Below are 18703 nucleotides of genomic sequence, written 5' to 3' on the forward strand. Positions count from 1 at the left end.
ACTTACCTTTAAATTTGGATCTAATATTTGCCAGTTCCTTGTTTATTCTCTTTATTTCAGCTTCTTTACTTTTACCTAGGAGGAAGGAATATAAATATATTATTCCATTGCCTCTGAAGAAGCATTCCTTCCTCCTGAGACCCACACTGAGATCTGATGACAGACTCACGGTTTTCAGTGGTGCCGGGGGAAAGGCCCCAACTACATGGAACACCACCCAGACAAAGCCCTGGGGTCTCCACGCAGCCTCAGAACTTGAAGACAGGAGGTAAAACCAAGGCAAGAAATAAACCCTTTCAGGACCAGCGCAGGTCCCAGTGGACCAAGCCCCTAGTGGACTGGCCCAGGGTAGTCACAGCAAGGCAAGTACCCCATGAGGATCGTGAAAAGTAGGATAAGCTCCCAGCACCTCTGGGAAGCAACACCTCAGAGGGGCGCAGTACACCTCCAGTTTACCTGTGTGCCATAGCTCTGAGGATGGGCGCACTACACCTCCAGTTTACCTGTGTGCCATAGCTCTGAGGACGGGCGCACTACACCTCCAGTTTACCTGTGTGCCATAGCTCTGAGGACGGGCGCAGTACACCTCCAGTTTACCTGTGTGCCATAGCTCTGAGGACGGGCGCACTACACCTCCAGTTTACCTGTGTGCCATAGCTCTGAGGACGGGCGCACTACACCTCCAGTTTACCTGTGTGCCATAGCTCTGAGGACGGGCGCACTACACCTCCAGTTTACCTGTGTGCCATAGCTCTGAGGACGGGCGCAGTACACCTCCAGTTTACCTGTGTGCCATAGCTCTGAGGACGGGCGCACTACACCTCCAGTTTACCTGTGTGCCATAGCTCTGAGGACGGGCGCACTACACCTCCAGTTTACCTGTGTGCCATAGCTCTGAGGACGGGAAGCAATCACAACGTGCACTGAGGGCTTCCCCTCGGTGAGCCATCAGCTATACCTTAGGGAAGCTGACTTCCACGTGCACTGAGGAAATAAGAGTTTAACCCACAAGCTTCCAGCTGTCTTCTCTCATGACACTCACAAACTGCAACGCCTAGCAAGTCTACCTCCAATGCAAAATAAAGTTAGGAGAAATGGGAAAACGGCTACTCCGTGACAGTCAAAACTCCACTACGTGTGATTACCCCTGCTGCTGGAGCACTACCCATCCTTGATACCTGGACACTGGCTTCCTACACGCCTGTCTTGTCTTTACTTAGGCTAGCAGCCCAAAGAGGGCAGGGGAATTAACCAGGAACACACATCTTACCAGATAAACATGCTGTGTACACAAACAAGTACTTGTATGTGTAAATCACTCTTTGAAACAGCAAGGAAAACAATTTAAAGGGCCCATAAGCAGCCTGGCGAGTAGTGCACTCGCTGTACCAGCCTGAGCAACCGAGATGGGTCCCTCAAGCCCGGGTAAAGGGAGACGCTCATGAGAACTGACACCAGAGTTATCCTCTGGCCTCCACGTGCACACCACACTCCATACACACATGCAATAATAAAAAATAAAATCCAAACTTTAAAAATAGCTTTGCCAAGCATGGTGGCACAAACTCTCAACCCCAGCACTCAGGAGGCAGAGGTAAAGCCAGCCCGGTCTATTAGTGAGACCACGGCTCAAAAAGACAAAACAAAACAAAACACTGCCTTAACGACCAAGAGCTGCTTAAAGTCGGAGGATCCTTCTTTTCTGATGCGGGAGGCCACTGACAGGTTTCCCAAGCTCCAGTAAACGACCCCACACCCATGTGACTGACTGTCCCAGACACATGCACAGACAAAAACGTACACATAAAAGATGTAAAAAATTGTAAAGAAAAACCTTAAAAGGGCCTTCTCCATTAAAGTGAGAAAGGGAAGTGTTGGCGTGGAGGGGAACAGGGGGACGAGCGAGGGTGGATATGACCAAAATACATTGAACTCATGTATGTAGTTGTAATAAAAGATGATAAAAATATAAATAAAAAGGCTGGAGAGATGGCTCAGCACAGACTGCTCTTCCAGAGGTCCTGAGTTGAATTCCCAGCAACCACATGGTGGCTCACAACCATCTGTAATGGGATCTGATGCCCTCTTCTGTCTGGTGTGTCTGAAAGCTACAGTGTACTCACATATATAAAATAAATAAATCATATATATATAGATATAGATAGATAGATAGATAGATAGATAGATAGATAGATGAATGAATAAATAGCCGGGCCATGGTGGTACGTGCCTCTAATCCCAGCACTTGGAGGTGGAGGCAGGAGAAATTTTTGAGTTCAAGGCCAGCCTGATCTACAGAATGAGTTCTAGGACAGCCAGGGCTACACAGAGAAAACCTGTCTCAAAAAAAAAACCGAAAGAAAAGAAAAGAAAAGAAAAGAAAAGAAAAGAAAAGAAAAAAGAAAAGATGGATCTTCTCAAGCTACTCCTGACAAGGCTTACTGACTTAATCCACATCAAACGCTGCAGAGCCTGGCCTCACACTGCCACTACACAGTGTATCTGCTTCCCAGCAAGGCAGACCCAAGCATCACTTATCTCCTGTGAATACTTGCTCATGAATAGGGCTCACTATGGCTGCACTGAGAGCACTTCTGAGTCCAGCTCTACCCAGCATGCTCTACAGGTGAGAAGGACAGGAAACAGGATTCTACACAGTAGGGACAAAGGGCAACAAGGCCTAGAGCCCAACAACCTCACATCACTGTCCCCAACCCTGATGAAGCAGGTCTTAGGACCCTGACTCCTATGTGCCACGCCTGAGCAGCTGAAGGCTCCATCAGGGTGGGCACAGCAAGCACTGGCTTAGCTCTGGTGCTTCCTAAACTGCCAGGAACGAGGTAAGAAAAGCTTTTATTTCTGAAGTTTTCTTTAATCCTGTCTTTAAGAAGTATAGTAGTTCAAATGTATAATCCCAGTATTCAGGAGGCAGGATTACCTGGGCTATAATATAACCAAAAAAGAAAAAGGAAAAAAAGAGTTAAGACTAAAAAGGCAGGCTTGGTGGAATACACCCACCCTAACCCTAGCATAGGCCTCATCTCCACATCTCCTTCGAGCATCAGGCTCTGACATGTCCTGCTCTACAGAGATATCAGTGTGTCCCCAGCCAGGCCCAGCCTCAGGAGGGAGGCTCTTGGAGCACAAAGCTTCACCTAAGGGGCACCAAAAAAATGTGGGGTGTGGCTCTAAGTTCCAGTGGTGACACAGGCGCTTCTGTGAAGAACAGCTGAGGAAATGGGGATCTGGGAAGCTCCTCCTTCCAGGCTGTGCCCGTGACTGCATACCTGTGGAGGCTCATTTCAGGAGAGATGTCTGAAGGAAAAGGGGAGAGGGAGAGGTGCAACCCATTTGTAAACCTACTTTTTAGCCAGAAGTAGCTCACCTGCTACAGGGCCTGGAGAGGAGTGTGGGAGGCTTTGTTTTTTTCTGGGGAGAATTAAAAATTTGCCCATGAATAAGAAGCAAAAATAATTTTTCTTAAAAATGGAAGAGTCTTCTTAAATTGTTTTCGGTATAGTAAACTAAAACAGCTTTAACTTGTACAATATTTCATATTTTGTTTTTTGGCCACCACCTCCCCTCCCTCCTGCTTTTGAGACAGGGTCTGACAAAGAATGTAACCTCAACTGGCCTGGAACTCATGACAATCCTCTTCTTGGCCTTCACCATCAGCCACCGCACCTGGCTCTCACAAGACTGCCCCAAGAAAAATAGACAAACAGACAGAGCAGGAAGTCTAGGGTGCTGATGGACATCTATCATTTCAGCACTCAGGACACTGGGTCAGGAGGAGAGGTTTGCCTGGCATGGTGAGAGCCTGACTTCCATCTCCAGCAACATAAAATGAAAAAGGGGCTGGAGAGATGGCTCCACAGTTGAGGGCACTGAGTGCTTTTCCAGAGGACCTAGTTTCAATTCCCAGCATTCACATGGCAGCTCACAAACTCTAGGTCCAGGGGATCTGATGCCCTCGTCTGCCCTCCGCAGGCACTGCTTGTACATGGTGAGCAGAGGTACATGATAGTAAAACATCTATAAGCATAAAAGATAAAATTCAAAAAGGATTTTTAAAGAATAACAATAAGCTGGGTGGTGGTGGCAGCGGCAGCAGCGCACGCCTTTAATCCCAGCACTCAGGAGGCAGAGGCAGGCAGATTTCTGAGTTCGAGGTCAGCCTGGTCTACAGAGTGAGTTCCAGGACTACACAGAGAAACCCTGTCTCGAAAAACCAAAAAAAAAAAAAAAAAAAGAGTAACAATAAATGTAAAATATGAGCATAAAGACCTAAGTTCCATCCCCAGAGTCTACAAGAAAATGTCAGGTGGGGTGGCACAGGCTTGTCATCCCAGATCTGGGAGAGGGAAAACAGAGTCCTGAGCTGGCCAGTCAACCAGTCTAGCTTAACCAACTCCAGGTCAAAGATCAGTCCCTGCCTCAGGAAGGGAGGGAGGGGAAAGGAAGGGAAAGGAAGGGAAAGGAAGGGAAAGGAAGGGAAAGGAAGGGAAAGGAAGGGAAAGGAAGGGAAGGGAAGGGAAGGGAAGGGAAGGGAAGGGAAGGGAAGGGAAGGGAAGGGAAGGGAAGGGAAGGGAAGGGAAGGGAAGGGAAGGGAAGGGAAGGGAAGGGAAGGGAAGGGAAGGGAAGGGAAGGGAAAGGAAAGGAAAGGAAAGGAAAGGAAAGGAAAGGAAAGGAAAGGAAAGGAAAGGAAAGGAAAGGAAAGGAAAGGAAAGGATGGGATGGACATGAATAACTCCTAAAGAATGCCAGTAGAAAACAGGCTTGCTTGAGTGTATATGCCACGTACACACACACACACACACACACACACACACACACACGTTTTAAGTTTTAAAAATAGGAAGAACTGAAGGACTGTGGACAGTGGGAGGTTGGGGAAACCCTAGCCAAGCCTCTAGCCGGCTTGTTTTGTGTGTGCGTGCTGTATGTGTAAGTTGTTTATTGTTCTTTAGTTATCTTTAAACAGGGTCTCAAGTAGCCAAGGCTAGCATAGTTTAAGTGGGGAAATACCTCGGAAACAAAACAAAAACTGGGCATGACGACTTTCTGTGAATACAAGGCTACCGTGGTCTATACAGCAAGTTCCATCCAGAACTACATATAAAGACATGTCTCAAAAAGAAAAAGAAAAAAAGTTCTACATGGAGCTTGAGACAGTAAACAGTGTTGAACATCAGAATGGTTATAATATATCTAAGCTAGTCAAGCAATAAAAAAAGACATTGGGCTTTATATCCAGCAAAGATATCATCAAGTATAAATGACATAAACCAACTACATACATTAAGTCCCGACCACCTTGCTCCCCTAAATTCTTTGTGGATCATGAACCTCAGACATCCAGTCACATGAAGACCCACAGAAAACTTAACTATGAATATGAGGTACATGCATGAGGTGGGCAGAGGAGCATAAGTGGCCAGAGGTGTTCGGGGAAAGTCTAAGTGTACAGGATGGTGGTATACAAGGGGAAGCATGCCTAAGTACAGAAAAGTGATGTTCAGACATGTAACAATGTGCAACTGTCAACCACAGCGCACAGGGGCACAGCTGGACAAGGAAGAAGCAGATGCTTAGCCTTCACCCAGAGTAGCAGTGCCTAACTGTAGAGGAATGACCACTCAGAAAGTCTAACAGTTTCCTGACTCAGTAGTTCCCAGGAGGAAGGGAGACCTGTGCGCCTACACACACACACCGCCCTGAAAGCAGGTCAGTCCTAACTCAATGTAGTTGGTCATGGAACAGAGAAGCAGTGGATCCCAGGTAGTTATGATAAGATATACACCCAGAGGTCTCAAGCACAGTAGACTGGTCTTTCCTGTGTTTCTGATCTACCCTGTCTCTGTTCTATGGGGCTCTGGCCAGGCCATATCAGCCCTACCATCCTGGCATTGCCCTGGGTCCTCCACAGTCACCTGGGTCTGCTCAAGCCATTTCCTATGGTAGACACAAGTCTATCTCTGCCTTCATCTAGGTCCTTCAATCCATCTGACCACAGCTTCCCCTACAGAAAGCTCAAGTCTCTTCCAAGAACAAGGACTGAGCCTAACCCTTGAGAGAATGTCCACTTGCCACCACCAATGCACTCCTGGGCAGCTCAGAGAGATAAGACCCCTAATTTACTCCTATCCTCAGGCATCCATGTCTGTCTGCAGCCTCACTGCCTCTTCCACTAGAAGAGCATCTCTCCTTTTCCCTGGATCAGAGCCCAGTGTCGGATACCTCCCGGGACTGGCAGACTGAGGAGCAGCAAGGGATGGACAGAGGATGCCTTCGAGAGCGAGAGCAGGCAGGCCTACCTGTCTGAAAAAGCTCCCACGTGAGGAGTACCCATGAGCTACGCATGCACACGGACTCTGGTACTGCTGCTCCAAGATGGGCTTATGTTTTCCAGCTATGATGGCTCGAAGTCCCGTCTGATACAGAACCCTATGTCACTGTGAAGGCTAGGCATGGGTGACACAGGCCATGAACACTGCCCTCCACGGGATGGTACTTTTACTCACTTCATGGGGGCCATCAAATGTCCAATTCTGGAAACGCCATAGGGGAATTCCCACCAGATGAAATAAATGATACCCAGGGTTTAAAGTGCAGGTGACACTCGGAGACGGGTGGCATCTGCATCATCTAGTACAAATGTGCCACTGAGCAGTAGTACCTGGCCCATGTTCCCTACTAAGGTCACACTTCTAACTCACAGGCAAAGGGCCTCATCTTGCTAAAACAGATCTAGAAAAAAAACAAAAAAATCAAAACAAAACAAAACCAACAAGAAGAAGATAATGTGACAATGGTTTTGCTTGGGACCAGATGTAGTGGCACATGCCTTTAACTCCAGTACTCAGGAGGCAGAGACAGGCAGAACTCTGAGTCTGAGGTCACTGAGGTCAGCCTGACCTACATAGAGAGCTCCAGGCCAGTCAGGGTTACAAAGTGAAACCCTGTCCACACCTCACATCCCCCAAAAACGAAACAAAAAAAATTTTTTTTCCAAAAAATTAGATATAGGCCCCAAGACAAGGGCTACTGACCTATTTTGACTCTAGAAATCAATTTCAACAAGGTACCCAGCAACCCGAGTAACTAACTAGCCTGTGTCAACAAGCCTGACAGACAGTCTGAGCTGTGGGATTCTGGTCCTAGCTACCTTAACTCTCTGAAATGTAGCAGCAATTTCAGCATGGACTTCGGAGCGTCACTGGCTAATAAGTGACCCAGACTTGCTGCAGACATTGGCCGGGAGCAAGCTGTAATTTGCCTCAGTGAGTCTCAAAGAATGCACAGAATGGGGACAGGCTGGGACTGAGCACCTGGGAGAAAGCTCATTCCTCAGCAGCAGACTAGTTAATCATTTTTCTCCAGGGACCAGACGAATCCCCGATGGTGGTAGTAGGGAATGGCCTAGATTACAAAATACCTGCCTAGGCTGGACATGTTGGCAGACACCTCTAATCCTAGCACTCAGGAGTCTAAAGCAGGAGGATCACAAGTTCATGGCCAGCCTGGGCTGTGCAGTCAGATCTTACAGAAAAAGAAACAAAGACAGAGACATAGAGACATTAAAACATGAAACTTTGACATGTATAATAAAACTTTGAATAAAGTGAAGTTTCAGTCAAATGTATGCTAAGACAGAAACTCTCTTCCCTTTAGACTGTCCACATTAATGAAGATAAGACTCTTTGTTTGTTTGTTTTTTGTTTTTTCGAGACAGGGTTTCTCTGTATAGCCCTGGCTGTCCTGGAACTCACTCTGTAGACCAGGCTGGCCTCGAACTCAGAAAGCCTCCTGCTTCTGCCTCCCAAGGGCTAAGATTAAAGGCGTGTGCCACCACTGCCCGGCTAAGATAAGGCATTGAAGGCGTTCACCACACTCACAACCCAACCATAAACTGCAAGACTCAGGTTGTTGGACTTTCCCACCTCAGTTCTTCTACTGACAAGAATGTTCTGAGAAATATAGCCAGAATGTTCTGAGGAATATAATTTCACATAATGACAGAAGGCAGTGAGTGGTCACAGGCTTGATATGGCTGTGCTCAGGAATGCCTCTGTGGTCTGAGTTAATGGGAAAGGGAGGGGGGGGTGTTCTCTAATCAAAATCCACACCATTAAACCCAAGTGCACAGACAGCCTAATGGCACAGATCTGCGATCCTGAGCATGGGACTAAAGACTTCTGCAAATTTGACAGCAGGGATATGGAGTGAGCTTCTAAGGAAGGAAGGATGGAGGGGAGGGGAAGGGAACGGAGGGGAGAAAATTAATTCACAGAACATTAAAAATTGCTCTGCCAATAAGCCCTGGTGGATAAAACCCATGTGGCTCTGACACACTAGACTAGACCATCTTTTTTAGCAGCTCTTTGGGATATGATTCACAGATCACACTGTTCACTCACATAAAACATGTACCTCAGTGGCTTCCAACACAGCCCTATCTGTCTACCCTTGATCTCTCCAAACGAAACTCCATATTAGCAGTCATTTACCAGCCCCTGGCAACCACAACTGGCTTGTAACAGGCTTGCCTGTTCTTAGCCGTCTACGTGGTAAAGCCCGGCGTGTGTGGTTTAAGTCTGGCTTCTTTCCTCAGCAGTGCTGCCCAGCAGCTGCCAGCACAGCCAGGTTTATTAGTGATGTCACAGTGATGACGTCATAGTTCTCCACAGTTTGTTACCTAGTGGCTTTTGGGTTCTTTCTAACTTTGGGACTATCAAGAGTAACATTCTTGGGACAAGAGGGTTGGCTCAGTGATGAGTAGCACTTGTTCTTTCAGAGGATCTAAGTCCAGTCCCCACATCCCCATGCTCACATGGTAGCTCACAATCATTCGTTAACACCGCTCGAGGGCAGTAAGACCTCCTCTGATCTCCTAGGGCACCACGCATGCACAGGATACACATACAGAAATGCAGTCCAAACAGTCGTAGACATAAAACTAACAAATAAAGCTTTAAAAAATGTATGAGGCTACAGAGATGACTCAGGAGTGAAGAACACTTGTTCTTACAGAAGACACAGGTTCTGTTCCTAGCACCCACATGGTAGTTCATAACTGTCTGCAACTCCAATTCCAGATGATCCAATGCCCTTTTTTGACTCCCTCAGGCACTGCACATATAAGAGATACACACACAAGCAAACTGCTCATCCATAAAAATGCTCATTCATAAAAATAAATATATCTTTAAATAAACAAGCCCAGTGGTGGTGGTCACACACACCTTTAATCCCAGCACTCAGGAGGCAGAGGCAGGTGGATCTCTGAGTTTGAGGTCAGCCTGATCTATAGAGTTCCAGGACAGTCACAAAGCTACACAGAGAAACCCTATCTCAAAAAACCAAAAAAATAAAAATAAAATTAAGTCTCAATAAATTAATAACCCACAGGCCAGCCAAGGCTACACAGTGAGACCCTGACTGTCATATTCACATGTAAGTCTCTGTATATACATATCCTTACAGTTTCACAGAGGAAGTCCTGGTCACATGGTAACCATATTTACACTAAGCCACCATCCCCACCCTAGACTTACAGCCAATCAAGGAGAAGACTTAAGTACTTCCACTGGAGCCACATTCAACACATAACTTGGCAAGTTAAGAGAATTTACCCCAGATCTCTTTCAGACACCAGAACTATCTGTGAGCGTCACTGAGGTAAGTTGTGAGCCACAGTGACTAGGGTTTTTCACTCTTTCACTTTCAGGTGTGCGCAGGTCTATGTGGATGTGCCTACCCATGTGTGCATGTAGAAGCTAGAGATCGCCCTCAGGTGACCATCCACTTGCCCTCACACACACACACAAGGCTTCTCTGTGTAGTATAGGATATCCTGGAACTCTGTGGTGGTTTGAATAGATATGGCCCCCATCGACTGTGTTTGAGTAGAGAGAATATGGGTGTTTTGAATAGTGTCACCCATAGAGAGTGGCACTATTTGGAGGAGTGGCCTTTTAGAGTAGGTGTGGCCTTGTTGGAGGAAGTGTGTTACTGTGGAGATGAGCTTTGAGGTCTCCTATGCTCACTAAGCCCAGTGTGGCACACAGTTTCCTTCTGTTTCCTGTGGATTAAGATATAGAACTCTCAGCTCCCTTTCCAGCACCATGTCTGTTCTGTAAGGTACCATGTTTCCTGCCACGATGACAACAGACTAAACCTCTGGAGCTGTAAGCCAACCCCAGTTAAATGTTTGCCTTTATAAGAGTTGCCATGGTTATGGTGTCTCTTCACAGCAATAAAACCCAAAGACAGAAGTTGGTACCAGGAACTGGGTATTGCTGGGTAGGGCTGACCATGCTTTTGTTTGGAGGAATGTGGATTTGGGGGCTTTGGGTTTAGGAAAGCAGTGGAATGCTCTAAGTGCTACTTAATGGGCCATGGTTGGAGAAGCACGGGAGAGGGTGATTTGAACCATGGGAGCCTGGCTCAAGAAAAGAATTTTAGTATGTGGCCTAGAGATTATTCTTGTGATATTTTGGTGAAGAATGTGGCTGCTTTTTTACCTTGTGAGAAGAGTCTGCCTAAGGCTAAAGTAAAGAGGCCCAGATTAATTGCATTAGCAAAGGAAGTCTCAAAACAGTCTTAGTGTCAACTATGCTGTGTAGTTGCTACTGTTCACTCTTATGAAGAGCATTTTGATGAAAAGGGACAGGCTGTGAAAGGAAAAATACAAAATATATAAATTGATGAGAAAGAGGGCACTAAAAGTGGAATGGACCTGAGACCTGCGTTCAAGGAGATAACATGAGATGAAATGAAATAAAGGAAGTAGCCTCAGGGGAAGACTCCACCCAGTTAAGCTTCCATCTAGTAAAAAGGAATTTAAAAACAGCTTAAGTCTAGGCGCTATAGTACACACCTTTAGTTCCAGCACTCACGAGACAGAGGCATGCAGATCTCTGAGTTCAAGGTCAGTCTAGTACAATCAGCATGTTCCAGAACGGCCAAGCTTAGGCAGGGAAGGAGATCATTGGAAACAGGAAGTTGGTGAGAGAGGGCCATGTTCCAGCCCCAGCAAGCAGTAGAACCTGGAAGCTTCAGTCATGTAATTCTGGCTTTAGAGTCAAGGACAGAAGAAAGGGGTTATGGAATTAGGGAAAACCACTGAGGCCAGATGTATGGCTGGGGTGTCCCTGCATGGAAGCCCAGAAAGGTCATTGTGTGAAGCTGTGAAGGTGAAGCCTGGATTGCCTTGGAGAGCCCAATAGGTTCGAGATGCCAGAGCCCTGGGATACCTGCTGAGAAAAGCTAACCAGCCCAAGAGAAAAAAGTGGCCGAAATAGTTGGAGACTGGTGGGCATTTTGACATCAGACATGACCACACCTACTCCAATAAGGCCATACCTCCTGACTGTGCTACTAAGGCGAAGCACTGAAACACGCGAATCTACGGGCGCCAGCCTACTCAAACCATTAGAGGTGGCTAGGATGATGACCCTCTCTCTCCTCCTGGGCCTGACCTCCAAGCCCTCCCTCGGGCTTTAAATGTCACCTGTAACAGTACCCTGCATTTCTATCCCCAGCCCAGACCTCTAAACTCCACTCTCTTTTAAGAAATCTCTCTCCAAAACCTACTGACCATAAGCAGGGCCCAGACTTATCCTCTCTCCTAAGGATCTAAGAGAACCCAAAGCTATGCTCCGCCTCCAGCCAAAGAGAGAGAATCCAGGCCTGCTCTCTCCCTGAACTGAGCAGGAGAGGGGACTCCATAGGAAGATCCTTGACCTGACAGGTGCTGACCTGGTTAAAAAGAAGCCTCTCCACTGCAAGAAGCCCGACGCGGCCCACCTCGAAAGTAGGATGAGAGCCAGGCATCGTGGCACACACCTGTAATTCCGGTACTTAGTAAGTAGAGGTGGGAAGATCATGAGTTAGTCCAGTCTCCACTACATAGTAAGTACACAGTATAGTTAGAGGGCAGCCTGGCCCACAAGACTCTTAAAAGGAGAGAGAAAAGAGTGAAATTAGCCCTAGGCTTACGGCTACTCTGGTCCTTCCTTGCCAGACCAAACTGTCTGCAAATGACATGGTGTCAGCCCAGAACAAAGCTCTGTGGTATTTATAGGCAAGAGGACCATTCAAAACCAAGGTGGGACGCACAACGTCTAAGTTGCAGGAAATATCATACTGTGGTCAAAAAAAAAAAAAAATAGAAACAACTTATAAGGAGAAAAGAACTCAACTAACAGGAACAGGAAGAGGCTATCAGGCTGTGAATGGCAGAAGGTAGAACTGGGAGAGAGCACATGTGGTGCCCAGCATGTCCAAGGACCTAACACCACAGGTCACAAGCTGGGGGGACAGTCCCAGAGACTTAAGCAAGTGGAGCAAACAGAAAGAAAGAAGAGCATTCCTGAGGGCTGAGGAACCTCATGGGCCTGACAAGCAGGCAACTAGTGTGGGTGAGAGTACAGACACAAGTTTCAAACCGATGAAAACCACAGCTATTGTTTGCATCTGTGATGTCCCCCAAAGGCCATAAAGGCTTCTTCCCCAGCTTGGAGCTATTGGGAGGTCATAGGTGGAAGCAGCTATATAAAGTGGAACACAGCTCTCCTAAGGACTGTGGACCCCACTACCTCTTTCACTTCCTGGTGCTTAGTTAAGTGATTCTACTCTATATGTCCTCCCAGGAAGGGATGCCATGCCACCTTTGCCATGCCACAGGCCCACAAACGATAGGACCAACCCCTCATGGATTGAAAACTCCAAAGTTATAAGACAAAAATCAACTTTTTCTCTGTTTAAGTAGATCATCTCATCTGTCTTTATAAACTCACTGGTTTAAAAATCTCAAATCAGAAGGATAAGAAACTTTAAAGAAGCCGGGCATGGTGGCGCACGCCTTTAATCCCAGCACTCGGGAGGCAGAGGCAGGCGCAGTTTCTGAGTTTGAGGCCAACCTGGCCTACAAAGTGAGCTCCAGGACAGCCAGGGCTATACAGAGAAACCCTGTCTCGAAAAACCAAAAAAAAAAAAAAAAAAGAAACTTTAAAGAATAAATCAAACTTCCTCAAACCAACAACACAGGAACAATACCAAAGCGACACAGAGGTGCTACAAAGATGACTGCAGATCCCACAGACACCGGAGACAGGACGTGTCAGCCCAGCAGCAGATCCACCAGCAGAAACAACTCTATTGTTTCATATAGTATGTGGGGGGTGGGGGGGGTATGCCTGTGGAGGCCGGAGAGGATGTGGGATTCCCTGGAGCTGAAATCACAGGCAGCTCTGAACTACCTAACATGAGTGCTAGGAACTGAACTCTGGTCCTCTGCAAACGCAGCAGATGCTTGTCAATCTCTCCAGTCTCTACTTCAAACAATATTTAAAAAGCTGGGGCGTCCGTCTGGCACCAGGGGCGTAGGACTTTGATCCCAGGAGAGATGCAGGTGGTTCTCTGAGTTCAAGGCCAACCTGGTTATAGAGTGAATTCCAGGACAGCCAGGACTACACAGAGAAACCCTGCCTCCAAAAACAAACAAACAAACAAACAAACAAAACTGGGGCATCCATAGCCAAAAGATCAGGTATCTTACAAGGGCCTGATTTCAGGGTGTAAGGTAACAGGGCAGAATGGTGTCATGGTAGATCTAGGCTAGGTATGGACCCATAACTTTAATCCAAGCACTAGGGAGGTAGAACAAGCAATCTCCATGTAAAGCTAACCTGGTCTACATAGAGAGTCCCAGGCCAGTAGGGGTTACAAAGTGTAACCTATGCCAAAAAATTAATTTTCAGTAAGTGTGGTGGTGCATACCTTTAATCCCAGCACTCAAGAGGCAAAGGCATCAGACCTGTGAGTTTCAGGCCTGCCTGATCTATATAGCAAGTTCCAGAACATCCAGGGCTAATTAAAGAAACCCTGTCTCAAAATCCAAAAAATAAAATAATTTTATGGTCAGGCAGTGGTGGCTCATGCCTTTAATCCCAGCATTCATGAGGCAGAGGCAGGCGAATTTTTGTAAGTTTGAGGCCAGCCTGGTCTACAGACCTAGTTCCAGGCCAGCCAGGGCTACACAGAGAAACTCTGTCTTTTTGTTTTTTGATTTTTGTTTTTTGAGGCAGGGTTTCTCTGTGTAGCCCTGGCTGTCCTGGAACTCATTTTGTACACCAGGTTGTCCTCGAACTCAGAAATCCGCCTGCCTCTGCCCCCCGAGTGCTGGGATTAAAGGCGTACGCCACCACTGCCCAGCTAAGAAACTCTGTCTTGAAAAACAAAAAAAAAAAAATAATAATAATAATTTTATGTATTTATTTAGTGTTGGTATTAAAGTTGTATCACCATCCCTGACTAATTAATTTTAAAAAATGCTGTCCAGTGCCCATGCACACATACAATCTAAAAAAATAAATAAATAAAAGAAATCTGAGCCGGGCGGTGGTGGCGCACGCCTTTAATCCCAGCACTTGGGAGGCAGAGGCAGGCGGATTTCTGAGTTCGAGGCCAGCCTGGTCTACAAAGTGAGTTCCAGGACAGCCAGGGCTATACAGAGAAACCCTGTCTCGAAAAACCAAAAAAAAAAAAAAAAGAAATCTGAAAATATACACCTTCAGAATCCCCTTCAAGGATAGTGTTGTACAAAATCTTAACAAAGGAAACTTATGCCAGCACTCAAGAGCCAGAAACAGGCAGATCTCTACGTTCAGGGCCAGCAGCCTAGTCTATAAAGTGAAACCTTATCTTTAAAAAAAAAAGGAGGAGGAAGAGGAGGAGGAGGAAGAGGAAACAGCCAACAGTAGCAGCAGCAGCAGCAGCAGCACCCAGCAACACAAATCAGATGTGGTAGCACCTGGAACCCCAGAACTCAGGAGGCTTGAGACAGGATGAAGGCCAATCTGGACATATAAGCTCTTGCTTGGAAAGAAAAATCACCTGGAATTTACTAGATAGTAATGCAGGGATTTGCCTCGGGATTCCACAGCTCCAGCTTCCACCCAAGCAAAGCTAAAAGAATAAGAATGAAAAGTGTAGCAAAGGAACAAGAAGGGAACAGCTGGGCAACGTCTCACCTCAAACCCACTATCCTCCTGCCTCAGCCTCCAGAGCGCTGTGATTCTAAGAGCACACCTCCATGTTCTGCTTGTTTTCTAGATTGCTTACTTAAAAAATAATAAACCTATTGAGTTAGGTGTGCAGTAAACCAGAGAGTATCAAGGGAACAGCATGCAAAACTGGATCCACATCTCCCACCACAACGACAACAATGACAAGAATGTCAGCTTCAAAAGCCAGGCATGGGGGTGCATGTGAGGGTGCACACCTTCAATCCCAGAGGATCCCAGGGCAGCCTGGTCTCCAGGACTTCCAGAGCTACCTACTAATGCCTGATCTCAAGCCAAAAAAGGGGGTGGATGGGAGGAGAGGACTGGGTGGGGGAGAAGTGTCGATGGGAACGGGGGGGGGGGGGGGGGGGGAGGATGAGACAGGGGAGGATGAAAGGGATAAGTACTGGGAGAGAAACAGGATTGGGTGGAGGGCATCTCTGGGATGAACTAGAAACCTAGAACAATGGAAACTCCCAGGAATCTATGAGGGTGATCCCAGCTAAGACTCCTAGCAATGGGGACTATGGAGCCTGCACAGACCATCTCCTGTAACCAGCCAAGACTTCCAATGTAGGGATTGACACACCAACCCAGCTACAAAACCTTAGACAATTTGTCCTGCCTACAAGATATGCAAAGGTAAAAAAAAAAAAAAAAATAAAAATGGAGAATGAGGGAAGGGTCAACCAAGGACTGGCCCAGCTTGAGACCCATGCCATGAGAAGGACCCCAGACACTATTGACAATATTCTGCTGTACTTGCTATACCTAGCTTAACTGTCATCAGAGAGGCTTCACACAGTAACTGATAGAAACTGATAAAGGCTGGAGAGATGGCTCAGTCAGTGGTTAAGAGCACCGTCTGCTCTTCCCAAGGTCCTGAGTTCAAATCCCAGCAACCACATGGTGGCTCACAACCATCCGTAATGGGATCTGACTCCCTCTTCTGGTGTGTCTGAAGACAGCTACAGTGTACTTAGATATAATAATAAATAAATCTTTAGAAAGAAAAGAAAGAAAGAAACTGATGCAAAGACCCACAGCCAAACATTAAGTAGAGCTTGGGGAATCCTGCGGACGAGGAGTCACAGGGCTCAAGGACAACACAAGGAAGCCTAAAGAATCAACAGCCCATAGGACCAGCCAGAGAGCATGGGAGAGACCTGTAAGTTGTGCAGCTGCGTCTCCCTATGGAACTCCTAAAGTGGGAGCAGGGGCTGTCTCTGACTACACTGCCTGCCTTTAGATCCCTTCCCCCTTGTCTAGCCTCAATAGAAGATGCGACTAATCTTACAGAAACCTAATATGCCAAGGCTGGTTGATATCCATGGAAGGCCTCTCTTTTCTGAGAAGGGATGAGGAGGGAGGGGAGGAGGAGGACCTGGGCGGAGAGGAGAGAGGGGAAGCTTCAATCTGGATGTAAAGTAAATAAATAACTTAATTAAAAAAAAAAAAATGAATGCCAGTTTCAGAGGCTGAGCCAGCCTCAGGGGCAGAATATCCCTGGTGGGGATATTTAGCCTGCAGCTCCCTCCAGCTGCACTCTCAGCTCCTAGGAGAGAGGGGTTGGCTACTCTGTGCAGGGACAATTAAGGGTACAGTTAAATGTGGCAACAAAAGCTTAACATGGAGAACTGACTGAATGTCGTCAACAGGGTAGGGTACACCTGTCTTCCCAGCTACTTCCGAGGCTGAGGCAGGAGAATGACTGAACCTAGAAAATGGGAGGCCAGCCTAGGCGATGTTGCCATCACCGAGTGTGTGTGTGTGTGTGTGTGTGTGTGTGTGCATTAACAGTGATGAGGAATCTACCAGAGAGAACTTATAGGGGAATGCTTGTAAACAGACCCACCACAGCCCACAGAACCAATAAACTTTGGGGCGAAGACTTTCTTTTTTTTTTTTTTTTTTTTTTTGGTTTTTCGAGACAGGGTTTCTCTGTATAGCCCTGGCTGTCCTGGAACTCACTTTGTAGACCAGGCTGGCCTCGAACTCAGAAATCCGCCTGCCTCTGCCTCCCGAGTGCTGGGATTAAAGGCGTGCGCCACCACGCCCGGCTGAAGACTTTCAAATGTCTACAGGCACAATGGGATTCAAAACAAGGGCTCTGATTGTTGGTACTGTGACCAGGAAAACCCACCTCCACCAAAAATAAAAAAGCTATTGAACTCGTTTTTGTTATTGTTTTGGGGGGAATTGTTATGGTTTGTTTTGTTTGTTTTTCTTTTTGTTTTAGAAGGTTCTCAAGTAATCTAAGGCTAGTTTCAAACTTGCTATGTAGCCAAGGTTAGCCTGATCCTCCTGCCTCTGCTTCCCAAGCGCTGGGGTACAGGCGGGTACCACAGTGCTGAGCTTCAGACATGAATTTGTTTACTTGCTTGCTTTTTGTTGCTGTTTGGTTTGGATTTCTGAGACAGGATCTCTCTATTATTATGTAGCATGGCTGTCCTGGAGCTGTGTAGCCCAGGCTGGTCTCAAATTCAGAGATCCACCTGCCTCTGACTCCCAAATCCTGGGATTAAACACTATCCACCCAGTCTCAGAACTGTACTTTGAACTATAAAAAATACAAACCAGAAATCCTCAAAACTACTCATATATTTTCATCATTTTGAAAAATTTTCATTATAAAGAGAAACCCTGTCTCAAAAAACAACAAAACAAAAAAACCTGCACGTAGAACAGACTAGCTCTCCACCAGCACAGCACAGCTCTGTCCCCGTGCTCCACCCACAGAAGCCCTTCAGGTCTAACCTACGCTGGTTCCCACTTCCAATTCCCTAGCTCTTCCTCTCCAGCAATACCTAAGGGAAAGGGGTGAGGTTGCCTAAGGAATTCGTGGCTGCAGGCCCCACTCACTCTTGGTCTACACTCCGTGTATGGGGCACTATTTCTCATTGAAACTGTTGTCTACTCACAAGCTATCTATTTTGTGCATCTTGGCCAAGCTTAACAATGCCACATCCACACAATGCCAGGGCTAATTATGTAATTATGAAACACTGCCCTGGTCCTCGTCTCGGCACAGGAACACCCAATTAATCCTAGGCACCAGAGTAGAACTGCACATGAGGTACTATTTTTCAGACATGTCAGCCTTTGTCAGCCTTCACATGGGAGTCAGGGAAGTTTAGAAAGCAAACCCTTATTCAGTTTTATAATCTGAGTGTAAGGTATTGTATGATTTAGTAAAAACCATCCATTTGGTTTTTTTTTCTTTGGCTTGGTTTGAAACAGGGTGTCCGGGCTGAAGAAATGGCTCAGCGGTTGGGAGCACTGACTGCTCTGCTGAAGGTCCTGAGTTCAAATCCCAGCAACCACATGGTGGCTCACAACCATCTGTAATGAGATCTGCCACCCTCTTCTGGGGTTCCTGAAAACAGCTACAGTGTACTTGCATATAATAAATAAACCTTTTTTAAAAAAAAAAAAAGGAAAAAAAGAAACGGGGTGTCCTCATGTAGCCCAGAAAGGCCTGGAATTGATGATCCTCCTGTCTCAGCCTCTGCTGAGATTATAGGTGTATAAAACGCCTACTTTGCTCACTTGTGTTTTAAGTGAATGCCTTTCAATCTGCATTTCTTTTTAACTGAGGAGATTTTTATTTAGCTTCTACATACAGAAGCTGA

At 46.6% G+C, this 18703-nt stretch overlaps 1 protein-coding gene across 3 annotated transcripts in view; it reads right to left on the reverse strand.

Annotated features, from left to right (window-relative positions):
- Ap2a2 (adaptor related protein complex 2 subunit alpha 2) overlaps window positions 1-18703 on the reverse strand; it is a 121580-nt gene that overhangs the window by 94931 nt on the left and 7946 nt on the right. For all 3 annotated transcript variants that reach the window (XM_085841150.1, XM_085841151.1, XM_085841149.1), the window contains exon 2: window positions 7-75. In XM_085841150.1, coding sequence (XP_085697276.1) covers window positions 7-75 — 69 coding nt within the window. The remainder of the gene's footprint in view (window positions 1-6; window positions 76-18703) is intronic.

This window comes from Mus caroli, unplaced genomic scaffold (assembly GCF_978045245.1).
Source record: "Mus caroli unplaced genomic scaffold, Mus_caroli_1 scaffold_8, whole genome shotgun sequence".
Classification (NCBI taxonomy): domain Eukaryota; kingdom Metazoa; phylum Chordata; class Mammalia; order Rodentia; family Muridae; genus Mus; species Mus caroli.